Source organism: Quercus lobata, chromosome 9, assembly GCF_001633185.2.
Source record: "Quercus lobata isolate SW786 chromosome 9, ValleyOak3.0 Primary Assembly, whole genome shotgun sequence".
Lineage (NCBI taxonomy): Eukaryota > Viridiplantae > Streptophyta > Magnoliopsida > Fagales > Fagaceae > Quercus > Quercus lobata.
Window position 1 is genome coordinate 13,759,209 of NC_044912.1, and position 18,574 is coordinate 13,777,782.

The window sequence follows — 18,574 nt, forward strand, 5'->3', positions numbered from 1 at the left end:
CCCCATTTGTGGATCACACCACGCATCAAACTGGAGCTAATATATATATATATATATATATTCCAAATTAGTACACTAATTTCAATTTTATTAAAACCTTTGTATCGGCAAGATCAACTAAAAACTTAGGACTTATGAGTGATGAACTAAAAACTACCGATGATTATTTTAGCTCACAAAAATACATATTCATAAAATATGGGGTTTTACACAATGATAGTGGAGATTCATTACCTCATATGACTTCCTTTATCTTAGGTGAGTTTTCCTCGCCTCAAAGAGGTGATGGGACAAGGATGAGATTTGCTTGCCTAATCTTGCTTCACCCGAATGTGTATATATATATTTTTCTTTTTTCTTTTTTAAACAGGATAGATATTATAAATTAAAAAAATGTTATGTCCATAACATTTTCACAACAAATTTTAAGTGGTGAGTTGTTATGGGTAGTCAAAAAAGTAATTTAAGTTATAAATTCAAATTATAACCAATAACTACTTACCACCAATGATTTGTTGTGAAAAAAGTTGTGAATGTAGCACTCCTCTATAAATTAACCAACATTGTCCCCAACTGTAGTTGGACAGAGTCTAGAATGATACATTCCCAACAAATTAACATGTAGTTGGACAGAGTCTAGAACGATACATTCCTAACAAATCAACATACACAAGGGGTACAACAGAGGAGGGGGGATACAAAATGTAAAGAAACATTATCTTGGGATGATCCCAGTCTAGCTAAGGCATCAGCGCAACAGTTGGCTTCTTTGAAACAATGAAACATCTTAACTTGAGGCAGCTGCAATAGCAAATCCTTGTAATGATCAATAAAGCCAAAAAGATCCACATTAGAATTGATATTGCTAATAACTAGGGAAATTGTTACAGATGCATCAAGTTCAACTTCTAGCCTAATATATTCTTCTTTATTAACATATATTTAAATAATTTATATAGAATTTAATATTTATTATAAATGTCCTACATTTATTTGTTTTTATGAAGATTCGATTACTATCTCCTAAAATACCTCCAACTTGCCTTGCCTCTTACTTACTCTACTCTTGCCTCAAAGATGGAACAAGACACTTCTGATTCGACAATATCTTGTCCCATTGTCATCCCTAATTTATAATAAAAACAAATAATGACATATTAGAGTCAAAAGCTTATCAAATATTCAAGTTTGTTCATTCTTCAATCTCAAAAGTATGCATTTTTTTTTAAATACTACTCATTTTGAATGAAATAAAAGAAACATAGTAAGTTGGGGAAAGAGAATTTGAACTATGGACATTGTAAACACAACATTTCTCAAAGTTTGAAAATCAAACAAATTGAAAAGTGTTCTACAAATATAATTTTGTATTAATCGAGTAGTAAGTAAAATCTTTGTTTTGATTATTTTACAACAGAATAATCCTCTGATTCTATCTTCTTTGAATTTGACTTGAATAAGAAATCTTCTTGACTTTGGTTGGAAAATGGATCGAACGGTCTTCACAACAAATCTAGCTTTGAGCTTGTTAGAGATTTGTTATTCTTCAAGTTCTTTAAGTATTTTGAATGTTATTCAAGTTCTTCGAAGATTCTTGAAATAGAATTTCTCCAAAGCTTGGGCTTCTTAAAAACTTGGTATTGAAAATGAGAGGGAATGTCCTGTATTTATAGTGGTTTAAGAGGATAAACTCCACTTTGAATTGATATGCTTAAAGGAATGTAGTAGACTCTTATAGGCTCAAATTTTGCTTAGAGATAATTATCTCTATTTATCTGTTTGGATAAAGATCATATTTTGATTAAGATAATAATCAACAAAGATAAATAATTATCTCTATTTTATTTATTTATTTTGATAAAGATAATTATCCATCAATTTTGAATAGAAAGTTTATCTGTATTTTATTCATTTATTTTAATAAAAATAATTATCCATTAATTTTAAATAGAAAATTTATCTTTATCTTGTGAGCCAAATGACACGTCGCAAATTTCAATATGCCAATGTGATATCAATTTGGATGACACATGTCATCATTTGATTTAATTAATTTAATAATATATTAATTTGGAACTAGCATGTAACCCATGCAAATGAATGGATGTATTTAAAATTAAACACAGTTTTTATCACAAAAATATAATAATTAGTCAAATTATTATTTAAAAAAGTAAATGTATTAGTCACATATTAAAATTCTTACCTAAATTTAATACTACTTATGATCATTTTTTTTCCTAATTTTTAATAAGATAGAACTTGTGGTGATCTTTGTTGTATGGTAATTTTTATTGAGCATATGTGATTGGTTTTTTTTTTATTTATTTTTTAATGTATAGTTCATTAATATTAGATTCTTAGTATTTTGCACTCATGAACTCATTTGGCACAAAGATTAAAAAAAATTTAATAAAAAAAAGATTAAAAAACTTAAGTGGACACATGACACAAACTTAAGTAGATAATTATAGTATGGTCCCCATGTAAATATAGACATATGACGCAAAATTGGATTCTAATTGAACTTTTTATAAGTTTTGCCTATTAATATATAAATAGTTTTGTCACTAAATTTTTGATATGACATTTTATAATTTGCCTAAAATTTTGCCTCTTACATACATCTTTTTGGAAAACACTAAAAAATCCGAATTGAATTACAAGACTCATGTCAAGTGAGTTCAAATTTAAAGAAACGTAGTTTTTTCCTCCCCTAAGAGAAGAAGAAAGTAAATTAAAATATAAAGTTAATATGGTTTTTTATTTAATAGAGTTAAGATGGGAAGTTTGATAGATAAATGATTTTATATTTTGAATCTCTCATATATTTTTCGTAATGATAAAAAATTGGAAAAAAAAAAGCATTTTTTCTTTTACCAAAACAAGATAGTAATTTTTTAGATAATTTAATATTTTATATAACCATAGCAATCACGAAATGCCGTTGCATTAATTTATTTTTATTAAATAAAAAAATTGAATTCAACATATCATTTGTTTGAATTTGATGATGTCATAATTATATAATATGATTTAGACAATTAGTTAGATGAACTTGATATTTTTGTGGGGCCCAAATAATTTATAGGCCAGGCCCATTTACCCGTGGGGAGCCCAAAGGCTCAAGCCGAAGAGGGCTATGGCCCAAGTTCGATAATATAAAGTACAAGATAGCCTTGGGATAAAGCCAAGGACAGTTCAGTCCTCGGCAGACCCAAAGTCCCACCGGAAAGAGGGGCAAAAACGGTATAGGACTAAACTTGAAAGAAAATCTAAAATATCCAGGGAAAGCTGCCCTTACTGCCATTCAATACTCTGCACCTGACAGAGCCGTATTTTTCGACTTTTACAACCACCCCCAACGACTTTGGGTATGGGCTGATGGGACAAGTATCAGTCTTGGAAAGGTTGATCTTACACGTGGACGAAGGACAGTGAACGCAGGCTAGTATAAAAGGAAAAGTAAGTAATCTAGAGAGAGGGCTGGGAAAAATGGCCAAAAATCAGAGCCTCCCAGCCCACCTCCAGGAGAAAGACTCCAAGGGTGAAAGAAACTTAACCATGCATGAACACCACGAAAAACCCACCGCCTGGTGACTAAGGCCTAGCCTTTCAAACCCACGCTCTACAAATGATATTGTTTGGGCCTTTTTACGTGCGAACCCAATACTGTACAGTTCGTTACAAAATCGTGTCCTTACAATTGGCGCCGTCTGTGGGAAAGGCTTGTGTGTTGGCATAGGTGGTAGGTCGAGAGAGTTCCTTTGTCATTTCTAACAACTGGTTATAGAGTTTTAGTATAAAGTTCCGCTAGGGGCTATGCTTCTTGACTAGGGGCTACGCTTGGTAGCGTTAATCGCATGGATAATTCTAGGGGCTCGGCCGAGGAGCTAACTCCCCTAAAGCCAAGGTCCCACGCAATGAGAAAACTGAGTTTTGGACAGAACCAAGGCATTGCATGGTCCTCGGACTCAAGCCTATGGGGAAACTAACTACTTGGATGAGAAAACTGAGTTTTGGACAGAACCAAGGCATTGCATGGTCCTCGGACTCAAGCCTATGGGGAAACCAACTACTTGGATGAGAAAACTGGGTTTTGGACAGAACCAAGCAATTGCATGGTCCTCAGACTCAAGCCTATGGGGAAACCAACTACTTGGATGAGAAAACTGGGTTTTGGACAGAACCAAGGCATTGCATGGTCCTCGGACTCAAGTCTATGGGGAAACCAACTATTTGGATGAGAAAACTGGGTTTTGGACAGAACCAAGGCATTGCATGGTCCTCGGACTCAAGCCTATGGGGAAACCAACTACTTAGATGAGAAAAAGATTGAGTTTCGTAAGGTTGGCTACTTAATAAAAATTCTAAGTTACTCAATCCTTGGCTCAAATACGGTAAAATGTTAATATCAATAGGAGTGTTAAGAAGATGGTGAAACGCCCCACTATTCAGCAGCCTAGGGGGGCTGTTTATTTTGCAGGTGATATGTCTTCAAATGGTTACTTTCTACACCGCATCGAGCACTCAGTTATCATCTCGACTAGTTTCGGGGTAAGTATCGTTTTTCACAGGTCGGCATTGTTGTGCCAAACAATTCTATTAAAGTTATGGTGATATCTCTTTCTTAGCAAGTATTTTGGCACTAGGTGTCATTGATTCAAATGCTATATTACTGTGTCGAACAGCACTTGTAAATACATAATAGCGCATTTCTCTTGGAAAATGGATTATGGCCCCAAGTATTGTACTCTAAGGTCGGCGGTATTGTGCCAGGCCAACTCAGTAGACCCATCATAATGTCCTTTCTTTTCCTGCCTAATGGGAGTTTCAGCCCTAAGTATCATTTGGGTGATTCAATATTATTAAACCGGATTGTTTTTATAAGTACAGAGCAAGATCTTTCTATTAACTGGGACTTTGGTCCTAGACGTCGGCCACGGTTCAAAAATAAAAAGAATTCACAAGATTGTATGTCTATTCATTGCGTTATCATTTCGGAAATATAGAGATAGAACATGTGAAATAAAGTGATAACAATTTTCATTAATATAAAGATGTATTACAACGTACAAAGAGAGGCTTAAACAAGCCTATACAAAAGGTGGATTGCCAAAACAATTAAAAAAAAAAAAACAGTAATACAGATAAGTAAACAGTCAGATGTCTTTTTAAACTCGTCTCCGAAGTCCTTCCAAACTCTGCATCAGTGGCGCCCATATTGAGAGAATGACCTTCTTCAGAAGAAGATGAAGGAGATGAATGAAGAAGATGGAGGAGATGAATGAAAATAAGGAGGAGAAGAAGAGGGAAGAGATGAAAAGAAAGAAAAAGGAGCAAAAGAGGGAGAAGGAAAAGCACCAGGATGGATCTGGTGATGGAAGGAAGAAGAAAGAGAGGCAAAAGGAGGTACCAGTGAACGAAGAGAGGAAGAAGCAGGGGCACTTAGTCCCTGCCTCAGTCCTGACTCCTAACACACTGGTGCCATGTTAGATATGCTCATGAGAGAGCGGTTGGTACTGATAATGGGTGTTCTCGGCTCAGTCACGCCGAAGGTTTGACGTGACGAGCCCCTGCTTCGGATTTTGGCTGAAAGGAAGGTGAGATAGATTTTGAGTCTTTGCCATCCCTGCCCTGACCGAGCCATTACGAACTTTATTGGAACATGGTGTTTACCGGGGGGGGGGGGGTATGGTTCCTTCATTACTCGTTGTTATGGTGAACGTATTATGATTTAGTGTATAACTAGGGGGTAAAGTAAACGCTAAGGGAGGCTAAGGATTTCAGATCTCAGAAGGATAAAAAGGGTCTCTGTACGAGAGCGATAACCTCCTACTTGTCTTCTTATAGGAAGGGCAAAACGGAAGGTATTAAATTTGTCCAGGTTTCCAAAAGAATCTGTAAACAAAGATGTGTCCGTTCCACTTCCCCACCTCATCAAACAAACCGTCGAATTTAAATAGTCTCGTAAATAGAAGTCATTAAAAGCGCGTTTTAGATAACCAAACGGCGAGAACGCGTCAGGAGTAAAATCAAAAGAATGTCTCGTAGACCGGTACATTTCCTGGGCAGATGGAGAACCGCTAGCATTAGTGAAAGGCCGAATTAAATGAGTCATAATAAAGGCTCGGTATTACCAAAACCCCCCTTTCCAACCAAGATGTTGGACAGCAGGGTTTTGAGGGGCTATTGTGGGGCCCAAATAATTTATGGGCCAGGCCCATTTACCCGTGGGGAATCCAAAGGCCCAAGCCGAGGAGGGCTATGGTCCAAGCTCGATAATATAAAGCACAAGATAGCCTTGGGATACAGCCGAGGACAGTTCAGTCCTCGGCAGACCCAAAGTCCCACCGGAAAGAGGAGCAAAAACGGTATAGGACTAAACTTGAAAGAAAATCTAAAATATCCAGGGAAAGCTGCCCTTATTGCCATTCAATACTCTGCACCTGACAAAGCCGTATTCTTCGACTTTTACAACCACCCCCAACGACTTTGGGTATGGGCTGATAGGACAAGTATCAGTCTTGGAAAGGTTGACCCTACACGTGGACGAAAGACAGTGAACGCAGGCTAGTATAAAAGAAAAAGTAAGTAATCTAGAAGGAGGGCTGAGAAAAATGGCCAAAAACCAGAGTCTTCCAGCTCACCTCCAGGAGAAAGACTCCAGGGGTGAAAAAAACTTAATCATGCATGAACACCACGAAAAACCCACCGCCTGGCGACCAAGGCCTAGCCTTTCAAACCCACGCTCTACAAATGATATTGTTTGTGCCATTTTACGTGCGAACCCAACATTGCTACGGTTCGTTGCGAAATCGTGTCCTTACAATATTAATAATGATTCAGTAGTACAAGACAAGTATCATGTGAACAACTAATAACCATGTACAAATTATGAAATCTCTCTACCCTAACAAAAGGTGTGTTTTTCTCTCCCCCAATATGAAATTCCAAATGAAGAATGGTTTGTTTTGTTTTGTTTTTTATTGACAAACTTGATAGTAATTACTATTCTTTTATTATGGATTGTAGGACCATCGTGGGCCTAATTCCCCAAATGAAGATATGACACTGCTTTAAGAAAGCCAACAAGTACACGAACGCTCTAACTAAGAAGGGCCCATTCATCCAACAATCCAACAAGACTTTATTGTTTTTAATAATTTGCCTGTGGACATTGCTATGCTTTTATTTTTTGATTGCACTGGTGTGTATTATGAGAGGATTTGTCCTCATAACTCTGTAGCTTCTCTTTAGTTCTATGATAGTTGTTATTTACCCCAAAAAAAAAAAAAAACTATTTACAACAATTAACGGGCTTCATTAGCCCACACTCAGTGTTGAAGCCCTGCTGTCACGCATATAAGCCCATGGACCTTTTTTTTCGAATTGACGAAATCGCCCTTCAACTTTTTTCCATTTTCCTCCTCCGAGTTCGTATATAAATCCAATCACAACCAAACCCTGAAAACCCTAGCTCCTCTTTTCTCAGACCCGCCTCAAGTCCTCCAAGCTCAAGGTAACAAAACCCTAGCCCTCTCTCTCTCTCTCTCTCTCATTGAGCTTTCTCTAACATGTTAATCTGTTAGCATAATCGATCACTTTCACTCATTCATTGAATCACACAGAACACTTTCTGAATCTTTGATATTTTTAGGTGATGATATTGTTTTTGCTTTTCTTTCATTCATTTTCCATCGACAATACAAAACCCAGATTTCAAATTCTTTATTTTATATGTATATGTGTGTCTGTGTGCGTGTTGCTTGGAGTTCATGGTTTTTGTATTCATATGTGTTTGTTTAGGTATAGAGTTAGTGTGTTAATAAGTCTGTATTTGCATATGTATAAGGGCTTGCTATTGTATTGTGGATCTGAGTTTTGCATATTCCAAGTGTTTGTGAATATATATGAGAGCCCATGTTAGTATTTGTTCTTTTATATGGTTTTAATGAAAGATTCTTTGGGGATTTAGTCGGTATGGCAAATTTTTTTGTTGAATGAGGGTTGCTACTTGTTTTTTGCTGAGATTTATAAGAAGGATATATGTTATTCTTTTGAAAACCCAACTGGGTTTTGTTCATGAAAGCTTTCTATATGTAAAATAATTCCCTTATATTTTTGGAGAGGTTTTACTTTTACCTTTATAAATCAATGAATTTGCTTGTTGAAGAGCATTAATATAGTTTAAAGACTTCATTGATTATAGGAAATGATAACGGAATGAGATAAATGTTATTATAACCAAAATGTACCCTTGAAATTGAATGTCAAGAAATCTCAGCTTAATGTATGGACACAATCAGCTAATCATAATGAATAACTTCAGGTTTTAATGAAGCAAATTTGCATGTACAGTCATTTGTAATTTTGTTTTGGTTTGATAAGTGAGAAGGCTTTAATGTAGATGAACATTTAAAAAAAATTGTGATTTTCTAAGCAGTTAAATGTTCGTTCAAAATTGGCTGATTACAGTAAATAACTTCAGAATGTAATGTGTCAAATCTGTGGGTGCAGAATGCTGTGATTTCGGTTTGATTATACATTATTTGAATTTTGACTTTATTAGCAGGTAATGGCTCCAAAACAGCCAAATACTGGCCTCTGTGTGGGCGCAAATAGAGGCCATATTGTGACTAAGAAAGAATTGGCTCCTCGTCCCTCTGATCGCAAAGGAGTAAGTTGATTCTGTTCCATCCATATCTTTATAGGGTCTGAATCTTCATTGTTTGTATACCTCCAAGTTGTGGGACTTGTTAAAGCAAAATAGGCCATTGATTTTATTATCTTAGGGAAGATGTTGCCTTGGGTTATGATTTCTTTTTGTGCATTTAAATCTGAACTTTAAGATTTTTACATGGCATTACCTGTTAATATGATCTCGTTCCATTGTTTTTACTAAATGTAGAAAACCAGTAAAAGAGTCCTCTTTGTGAGGAACTTGATCAGGGAAGTTGCTGGGTTGGCACCATATGAGAAGAGGATCACTGAGCTTCTTAAAGTTGGAAAGGATAAGCGTGCTTTGAAAGTTGCCAAAAGAAAGTTGGGCACTCACAAGAGGGCAAAGAAGAAGCGTGAGGAAATGTCTAACACACTCCGCAAGATGAGGTAAGTCTATTATCAAGCCTCCAAAAATTTTAAATTCTGAGTTCTGTTTCAGCCTACAATAATTTTATTGAGCATTGTTTTTGTAACTTGGTACTCATGATATAGTTTGGGATTTGGAATTTTTAGCCACAATCTCTTATTTTCGTTTATGGAATTTTGCATGCAGGTCTGGTGGAGGTGGAGAAAAGAAAAAGTGATCTTACTACCTCAATCTCAAGTAGAGGGTCTTGTTATTAGAGTTGTGTTCAGCTTATTCAATCTCTTTAGTGAGGCTGTTTTGAATTTTTAAGTCTTGTTTCAAATGAGATTTGAGAATGCTAAGTACTTTATTCCCATTTATTTTGTTTTTCAGAATTTAGATGTGGCCTACTGTTATGGTAGGACATTGATCTTTTATTAATGTTGTTTTACAGTTAGCTTTTGTGCCTGTTTGCTAAAACTGTTCTTCTCATCATTGCTAAAAATGATTTTCTTGCTTCTAATTCTTGCCCAAATACTAGGTGTATCTTAATTATTACTTGAAACTACTAGACTGATTTGTGAAGTTTCACAACCCCCACCCAAAAAAAAAAAAAAAAACTAGTGTCTGGTAAAAACAACTAGTGTCCCATTCGCTTATTTTACTGAAATTGAAAACTTCCGAAGGTATTGTAGATTAAGATAAAATTAGCTAAAATAGTATAATGGGACTCATAAATAGTATCAAAAAGCATAGTAGAATATATAAGAATATATAAATAATAGCAAAAATAAGTTGAATGGTAAAATAAGTTGGCAAAAATAACCTTTGTTAAACGGACACATTAGTATGCACATAATATGGTTTGTGGAGTCATGAAACTAAGATTGTTTTGTCAAAATATGTTATCATATCTGGAATTAATGACTTCATTTTTCTCTGCATTTCTGATTCAGAACACTGCTGTTACTGGGAAAATTCAAGGTCGTCTTCCTGATGTTCTCATATAATCATCATATCATTTTTCTCTTTGTTACAGGATGAGGTGGTTGAATTTTTGCATTGTTACTTATTAGTAATTAGAATTGGCTATTATTCTGGAGGAATTACTAGTAATTACATAAAAACTAGGAATCACATGATAAATTGGAATATATACCCTTGCCTGCAAAACACATATCAGATAATACTTACTATAAAGCTAAGTTTCAAAAGCTGCAACAAACATTATGCACAAAGTACTACAATGTAAAGATGACAATACATTTGTTACTAGGAAAATGTTATAGCATATCAACTATAAGACTTCGACAGTTCACTGGGGTGCAATTACACGGGTCTTTAACTATCACACCTCTACTGCAGCAACTCTGAAACTATGCTGCTTTTCTACCAAACTTGGATCAGCCTTCCCTTGTTTGAATGGAAATATTATTTAAGTAATGGGTTACACAAGATATCGGCAATATTATTTGAATGGAAACCTACAGAAAACGATAGGGGGAAGAATAGTAGATAACTAGAAAAGCCCAACCAACATTAAACAAACAACAAGAAGTCAACAACTACACTTGTCTAACAATTGCATATCCCATTTCACGCTTCTTTCCTGACCTTATGTCCATCTTCATTTCTCACCATTCCCAGCCCTATCCCCTTGGCTACAACCATCAACTCTTTACTGTGCAAATCATTGATGTTGGGGAGGCACTTCAAATAATAGAATCAGCTCCTCTAACTTGGTAACACATCCAGCTCCATTTCCGGTTTTCAGATGGATTTCATTCACAAATTATCAATGGACTATCAACGACTTAGTAATCCTAACAAGAGGCATGTTAACATCATCGTCAGCGTGGTGTCAAATGTCAATTACTTCAGGTTGTAATTCGTAACGGAGTCTTTGGCTATGAATGTAGAGGAGTTCATTGATGTACTCTCGTAGTTTGTTCTAGAGTATAAAGTATCTTATAAACAAAAGAGTCAATTATCCAAAAAATAAAAAATCATTTCAAGTGAATCAATAATTAGTTAATAGGAGAGTTTCACACACATACAATTAGATTTAAATTAGACTAAAATTTCTATCTTGTATAATAATAATAATAATAATAATTTGTTCGGTTGAATCAACCCAAGACCCTTCGGGTTGAGCGGGTGGGTTGGGTTGACTAAGTCCTTGCTCAGTCGTAGATGGGAGCTGTTGAGCTAGCATTCATAATTGAGAAGTGCTACTTTTGCAACATTTTTACAATACTTTCACAACAAATCTTAGGTTACAGGTGTTTTATTTGAATCCACCATTGAGATTATTTACTTGTCCATCAGTAATAGCAAGTTAGGATTTGTTGTAAAAATATTGTGAACATAACATTTATCTTCATAATTTCATATCCATGTTCCAATTCAGATTCTAATAACAATGGCATTTGCTTTTAATCTGATTCAGAAACATGTTTATATATATATATATATATATATATATATATATATAAACAATGAACTTTGAAGGTCAGAAGGTCAAAAAGTGAAAGATGGAAAATGTCAGCTGCGAATCCGAAGACCTTCTTGATCTAACTGAAGAGATTAAGTTGCAATTACGTGTGGTTGATGACTATTTAGTATTTACAACAAACACATTTTCTTCTGTGAAATACATGTATATCATAGGTAACATATAAAAAGTTCTATTCTTGCATGTTCTCTTAATGTAACTCAGTAAAAAGTTAAAATACGAATGTATATCATATGCATAAAAAATGGTACGTTTACCTGTTTGTCCTGATACAAAGAGAAGAATGTTAAACGGGGTACAACGCCTTTCTGTCATATAGCCCATTTCAAGTACTAGTCTTGTTATTAAAGTTTTACAAGTTTATAATAGCAAATTTCAAAAAGATCGACAGAATTTATCATTAATTAAAATTATCTTTAATGATTTATCATAATTTTTTTTGTTTGTGACGCATATATACCAGATGCATGAATAATTATTGGTCAAAAACAGGTTTGTGTTGCTTGTTTCTATTGCTGTTTCATAGCATCTTGCCCCATCAAAAATGATCTTAGTAATGAAATTGTGTTATCCCACAATCAATCATTAGTTTCTGTTTCTCTCTTTGTTTTCAATCGGGTACAATCAATTCTTAGTACAGGTGTTTCATACACATCTCAGTATATGATGGTACAGGCCAAATTCCCCCTTTATTAATACATGGGAGGAGTGAAGGGAAACAAAAACAAAATTACAATTTTGACTTCTCAACAGCCAATCACTGCAAAAAAATTATTTGGGGGAGAGAGAGAGAGGAGAGAAATCATGTCTTGAACCTATGGGTGAGTTTCTCAACTCCTTCCCTACAATCTCCAGCAACTTTCTTTGCCCCTTCCCTGAGAGCTAAGCTAAATTCTGCAGTGCTTTGCTGCAAGTCTTGTGCTGATATACTTGCCTTTGAAATGACAGCATGTTGTACTTCTTCAGCTCGTTTTCCAGCCTTGCTGGTCCATTCTCTCAAATTTGATATTAATAAGGCTATCTTCTGAATGATCATGTTGATTAAATCTCTGGATTTCCCTCTTAAGTCCCCTGCCATTACCTTCAGCTTGTCCATCAAGTTTTCAGCCCTGCTAACAGTCCCTTCAACTGAGAATGGCTTTCCAGCATTGAGCCATGAAACACCAGCAGTGGTCTCTTCCCGAAGGTCATCATCAACAACTACTTTGATGCCCTGCCTCTCCCACCGATCTCTAGCCTCCTCCAGGGCTTTTGCCTGTTCACTTGCTCTTTTTGCCTCGTCCTCAGCCCAAGCCCTGGATGACAGAAACAATAAAACTCATTAAGAAGCTAGATAAAAGATAAACAAATTCATAATGAAGCTAACAAGTTGATAATCGATTCACATCCATGCATTCAAAGACCAGACAATACAAGAATTATTACTAAGGTAGATGCAGCATGAAAGACTTCAAATTGTTAATCACTACACTTAATCAATCCATGGAACATATTTTCTTAAAATATGAATTATATTGATATCTAATATTTGCCAAACCAACTATAGACTACCTTCCTCATCATTGCATCAAATATTGGAATGCAACCAAACATGATTGCCTCCTTGAAATGTAATTATACTTTCTTACCTGGCCATAGACAAGGCTTTTCGCTCAACTTCTAGCTCATATTGTAAGCGGGAAATCTCCTGGTTTTCATTTTCAGCCTCTTTCCGGAGTTGACTGATCCTTTGCTTTTCATATGATATCTCTGCCTTGTTACTCATTAGGCTGTGCAACTGCTCCTCCACCTCACGCCTTAACCGTGAGAGAACTTCCATTTCTGATTCAACAGCAGCACGTTCCTTCATCAAGGCAATATTCTCTCTCTCTCTGTCAGCTCTAAACTTTTCCAATTCACACCTTGCCTCTTCAGCCATTTTCTGCACTGCATCAATCTTTTCCCTCTCTAAGGAAAGTTCTTTTTCAAAACTTGCATTGACATCTTTCTCAACTTCAGCTACTAAAGCAGTATGTGCAGCAACAGCATTTTCTGCCATTGATTCTGCTTCAATTCGTGCAAGCTCCTCACTCACTGAATCAGAAGCCTCACCAGTAGCAAGGGCAATAGCAGCCTGGGCATTTGTGACTGGTTTATCTGGCTGGAAGAGTCGTGTGTAACCTATCCCAAAAACAAGACATATTGATTATGAAATGAAGATAAAAAATTATCAAGTAGTAGTCAGGGACTACCCCTTACCAAATGCAAGAGCTATGATTCCCTGTTCTCCAGCAGATATGTCAGCTACAAGTGCAGGACAAGCATCTGGGTGTATCTTATCAATGTCTATAAAACCAGAAATTTGGTGCAGCTTCTGTCCATGGGCACAATTTTTTCATTAAAAAATATATTTACAACTAGTGACAGAGAAGCTAAAATAATAATATTAACCCAAAATTCAAATTAAAAGCAACCTTTCTGTCAGCTTCTGGGAGCTGTCTTTTCTCTAAGGCCATCTTCCAACTGATAAGATCTTGACGTGATAGAGGGCTGCAATAAGGATAGTAGAAGAAAATGGAGGTAAATATAAAACAAATGAAACATGTATCTTAGCCACAAATATGAAACACCAAGCATATGCCTCTGTCTGACCTATCAAGCAGTGTGAAGAATTACTAAGGAAAATGGTCTATAGGAGCTGGTAAGAAAATAATATTGCTCTTATTAAGGGCTATAAATGCAGCTCTTGTTATTTTAATTCCACCAACTGATGGTACAATTCAAATGGAAATTTGTATTCAAATAAAACAGCAATCTAGAAAAATTAGGCCGCAGTATCATGCATGGTAACTGTGTAAGCACCTCTCTGGAGAGAAGTAGAACGGGCTTTGCTCTTCATCTAAAGAAGAAAGCATATCCTTTCTTGAAAGCTTGCTTGCAATAAGTCCAGCTTCAGCCAAGCCTGTCAAGCACAAATCAATTGCAAATTATGAAGCTAAAAAGGAAGCTTTAAAGTTTAAACCCAAAAGTTTAACATCCAATTCTCACCTTGAATGGATGAAAAATCAGGGTCCTTGGGTGTGATATCATCAAATGCTAGCTCAGAAACATTCTCTATATACATTGCAGGATATACTTTTGAAGTTGTGTTCCTACAGGTAACAGAAAAGTCATTTGTTCTAAAATTCTAGACAAAATATGATTTTGAAAAAAAGCACTACATACCACGGTCATAGAAAAAAGAGAGAAATATATACCTTGAAAGAGCACTGCTTGCAGACACTAACCAACGAGCATATTCACGACGTGTACATAGATCGCCAGGTTGAACATCAGCCTCAATGACCTGAATACCATTCTGATGTTAATTTTTTTTTTTTTAATAGCAAGCCTTCTCATATCTACATATCTGAAGACTATATGACAATTACAGTGCAAAATTCAATTCAATTATTAGCCCATATAAATAAGGTCCACCTGAAGCCACTGCATTTGGCTAGATGCTGAAGTGAAGTCTAATGGGCTCCTTCATTTCAAAGTAAATATACAAACAGAAGGAACATTAAAAGGTAGGGGCCCGGGGGGGGGGAAGGCTGACTTATTTCTTCAAATAAAACAATTTTTTTTTTTTTTTTAAGACAAAGAAAATCCCTTCACTTCAAACACACAGTGACAAAGGATTCTCATAAACGATTAGAGATGAGAAAAATAAACCAAACACACCAAATTGCATGACTGAGGAAAAAGAAGAGAACAAGCTCTCCTAATAATTATTACAACCAGATGCATATGGGGAAAGTAGCTTCCTCTATTGTTTTTTTTTTTTTTTTGATAAGTAGCTTCCTCCATTGTTACTTCGGTTCCCTAAAGTTTTCTTGCAAACTAGTAAAATGAGAACAGAGACCAAAAATTCAAAATGATATATATACAATTCAACCTTTGCAATGCATAATGGCGCAATAAAATCTATGAAATAACATGATATGCATGAATTAGGGCAAAGAAGCACCTTTAATACTTGTAGCGCAGCTAATGCCTGACCTTGAACCTGATCAACAGTTGCAGGAACCAAAACCTTTCCAGGAAGCACCTGTAGAGCTGCAGAAACTACAGATGGAGCAGGTATACCAGCAGCGGAGTAGGAATTCACAAGATTTGATGATTCTGATCTGCTCCTATTCATCTCATTATTATAATTTGCATCATTTGCAAGTGGATAGGTGAATTCTGACTGAGAATTTTCAGATAACTCACTTTCACTATAGTTACGATTGTCCAGGGATGAACTATTCTTCTCAGCTGAGACCAGTGTTGTTTTGCTCAGGTCAGGACTTTCTTCGGTTGAAGGTGGGGCTAAAGTATCTAAATCGTTTTTGGGTAAATTTTGAGTGTTGAAAGTTGAATCTGACTGTGAATTGACAGAAACATTCAGAGCCACAGGCTCATTGACTATTGGGGTCATAATACTAAAAGAAGAATCACGCATTTCATCCTGGGGTTCAGTGTTAAGATCTGAAGGATTACCATCAGAGACTAACAAATTGGTTGGTTTGACATCAAACGGAGTCTCTGTAAGTTCAGAACTTAATTCTTCTGTACCCCCAACAAAAGAATCACCAAAATTCTTAGATTCAGGAAAATCAAGTGAAACTGAGCTTGTCTCAGGGAACACTGACTTGTTATCAAAAGTTGGTTCATTTTGCAAATCTTCTTGAATGGAAGCATTGTTAATGGCATCAGTAACATTAGATGCATATTCAACATCTTGTACTGATGAGGACCCACTAACAGAATCATCACCAACTCTAATTTCACTGGGAGTTTCATCAAATTCAGGAGATGAAGAATCCTTATATGTACCTTTACTGCTTTCCAGACTAGTATCTTCTGGAACATTGCCACCTGCATTTCCATCTTCTTTAACACTATCATTCTGGTCATCAGAGGCCAACAACACTTCCTGCTCAGTAGTCAAGGGCTTCATGTGTTGATCTGGTTCTACATAGAGCCACACGTGTATTTATAGATAAAGGAAAAGACTAGTGAGATAGCAGACACAACTTGGTGAAATTTATTCTAACAAACACATAATCTAGTGAAACACAAATGTAAGAAACAATTGTCAAAGCCCACATTGACGTATAACAATAAATACTATAAAAAGAGCACATTTAGAACAAAACAACACCTACTAATGTGACTACAAGAGACAATGAAAACTTACTTAAGCTGTTTCGTTTACTCAACGAGAACGCTGCAAATGCAAGCCCCGAGACAAGAATGACTCCAACTACTCCTGCTCCCACAACCCCTGAAAACAAACTACTTTAAAAATGTTAATTAGTCAATCAAAAGATACCAAACAACTCCAAAATCACTGTTCCATACAAATGTCGAGTTCTATTGTTTATGTATTCAACACGACAATCAACACCATTCGCAAAGCTACAATTATCAAACAAAATTCAACACTATCTCATATACATTCCAATTCATACACTAACTCACAAAGTTTCCAAATTCTCTATCTGGGTGCTCAGATATAATAGAAAAAAAATAAATAAATAAAGTTCCAACATTTTTCCACTTTTTAGATTCCAACAAAGCAAACACCACAACTCAACTATATGCATATTGAACATTTTCTTTTCATTTCATTTCAATACCTCGGATTTTCCGAGAAGCCAAACAGAGAATTTAAAAAAAAAAAAAAAAAAATTTATCATTACCTCCAAACCACTTGTTACTCTGCGAATCAACAGGGTCGGACTCGGACCAACCGGAGAACCCGTTAGCCGTAGAATCCGACCCGACCAATGGACCCTCATTACGACGCCGTTCCACTCCATTTTCATTTCTAGCTTCGTCTTGAGCCACACAGAACACCCGAATCCGACGACCCGGATTCCCCAGCTGCGTCCGTACCAGAATCGCAGGGGATTTCCTGCAATTCCTACAATTCAGAGCTAGTCGGAGCTGGAGCGAGCTCGGTGACCACGTGGCTGAAGCCATAGATAGATAGATAGATAAACCGCGGGTTTGGATTTTTGCAAGGAGATAGGATTTTTTGTTTGAGAGGAACTGAGATTTCTAGGGTTTTTGGTTTGTTGTATAGTGAAGAAGAGGAAGATAGTAGATAGTGATTTTTCTGTGTGTCTGTGTATGTATTACTACCGGTGACTCTGTTTGTGTCTCCTTCTTCTCCACTCTCTCTCGCTATCACTTTATTTTTTGTTAACTACTTAAATTACAATCACCACCCTCTAGAGTCTAGACACTAGGAAAGTAATAGAAATGCCCACTAAGTTTTAAAAAACCACATTTTTTTTATTTGATCAAAAAAAAAAAAAAAAAACCCCACATTTTTCCCCATAAATTGAATTACATGAGTTTATAATTTTTATTATTAAACATTTATATATATATATATATATATAAATATATTCCTAACTAATTGAACTGGTGACTCAATTTTTAGATTGATTTTGACTTGTTTAAATATATGGTCTAATTGATTTTTTTGTAATTTATTTAGCTTAGGCAAGTTTAGTAGAATCATATTATTTTTATGAAAAATTTTATATACTCAAAATTACTTATCTATTTTTTAACGAGATATCATATTGATGAAAGAAATGAGTAATGAAGCATATTTTGTGATTGTTCTCAAAATTGTATTTCAATTTTATTATGGCGAAAATCAATTCAAAATAGTTTAATTTATTGTTGCTTCAATTTTTTTTTCTATTATCTTCGCATTAAAAAATAAATATATCAATTTTTTTGTGTTTATAATATTTTTCCTTAAATAAGTGTTTTATATTTCTAGTTGTACTGACCTTTTTAATATACAAAGGGCTCCTGACAATGCGCTTTTAAAAATGGGAAAAAAGTAAATCTCACCATAAATTAAACATACCCTTGATTCTAAGAAAAAAAATTAAACATACCCTTAAATCAAATGTGCCTTCTTCTATGTATCAATAGTCCATGTATCTATTGGCATGTTC

The 18,574-nt window shown here is 35.4% G+C and overlaps 2 protein-coding genes across 5 annotated transcripts; one reads left to right on the forward strand and one right to left on the reverse strand.

The window, feature by feature from the left end:
* The first annotated feature begins 7,419 nt into the window (after positions 1 to 7,419).
* LOC115960993 (60S ribosomal protein L36-2-like) lies at positions 7,420 to 9,532 on the forward strand. 2 transcript variants are annotated; one of them, XM_031080034.1, is made up of 4 exons: positions 7,420 to 7,522; positions 8,576 to 8,680; positions 8,912 to 9,111; positions 9,278 to 9,532. In XM_031080034.1, the coding sequence occupies exons 2-4, from the start codon at positions 8,579 to 8,581 to the stop codon at positions 9,306 to 9,308; spliced, it is 333 nt and encodes a 110-aa protein (XP_030935894.1). In that variant the 5' UTR covers positions 7,420 to 7,522; positions 8,576 to 8,578; the 3' UTR covers positions 9,309 to 9,532. The 2 variants fall into 2 exon arrangements, with proteins under 2 accessions (XP_030935894.1, XP_030935895.1); XM_031080035.1 differs by having other exon boundaries at positions 7,433 to 7,522; positions 8,573 to 8,680.
* A 2,598-nt stretch (positions 9,533 to 12,130) lies between these two features.
* On the reverse strand, positions 12,131 to 17,813 carry LOC115959818. 3 transcript variants are annotated; one of them, XM_031078413.1, is made up of 10 exons: positions 17,294 to 17,813; positions 16,789 to 16,875; positions 15,574 to 16,562; positions 14,822 to 14,910; positions 14,613 to 14,716; positions 14,427 to 14,526; positions 14,039 to 14,114; positions 13,824 to 13,935; positions 13,214 to 13,745; positions 12,131 to 12,880 (listed from the first exon to the last, which is right to left on the reverse strand). In XM_031078413.1, the coding sequence occupies exons 1-10, from the start codon at positions 17,574 to 17,576 to the stop codon at positions 12,388 to 12,390; spliced, it is 2,865 nt and encodes a 954-aa protein (XP_030934273.1). In that variant the 5' UTR covers positions 17,577 to 17,813; the 3' UTR covers positions 12,131 to 12,387. The 3 variants fall into 3 exon arrangements, with proteins under 3 accessions (XP_030934273.1, XP_030934272.1, XP_030934274.1); XM_031078412.1 differs by having other exon boundaries at positions 13,824 to 13,938; positions 17,294 to 17,812; XM_031078414.1 differs by having other exon boundaries at positions 13,824 to 13,938; positions 16,789 to 16,886; positions 17,294 to 17,383.
* Between the last annotated feature and the right edge of the window lie 761 nt (positions 17,814 to 18,574).

Coding starts and splice junctions, on each gene's coding strand:
- LOC115960993 (XM_031080034.1), top strand. CDS start 8,579: ATGGCTCCAAAACAGCCAAATACTGGCCTCTGTGTGGGCGCAAATAGA. Junction 8,681..8,911: donor GTCCCTCTGATCGCAAAGGA/GTAAGTTGATTC, acceptor TACTAAATGTAG/AAAACCAGTAAAAGAGTCCT. Junction 9,112..9,277: donor AACACACTCCGCAAGATGAG/GTAAGTCTATTA, acceptor TTTTGCATGCAG/GTCTGGTGGAGGTGGAGAAA.
- LOC115959818 (XM_031078412.1), bottom strand. CDS start 17,576: ATGGCTTCAGCCACGTGGTCACCGAGCTCGCTCCAGCTCCGACTAGCT. Junction 16,876..17,293: donor GAGTAACAAGTGGTTTGGAG/GTAATGATAAAT, acceptor GTTTGTTTTCAG/GGGTTGTGGGAGCAGGAGTA. Junction 12,881..13,213: donor AAAGCCTTGTCTATGGCCAG/GTAAGAAAGTAT, acceptor TCTGTCATCCAG/GGCTTGGGCTGAGGACGAGG.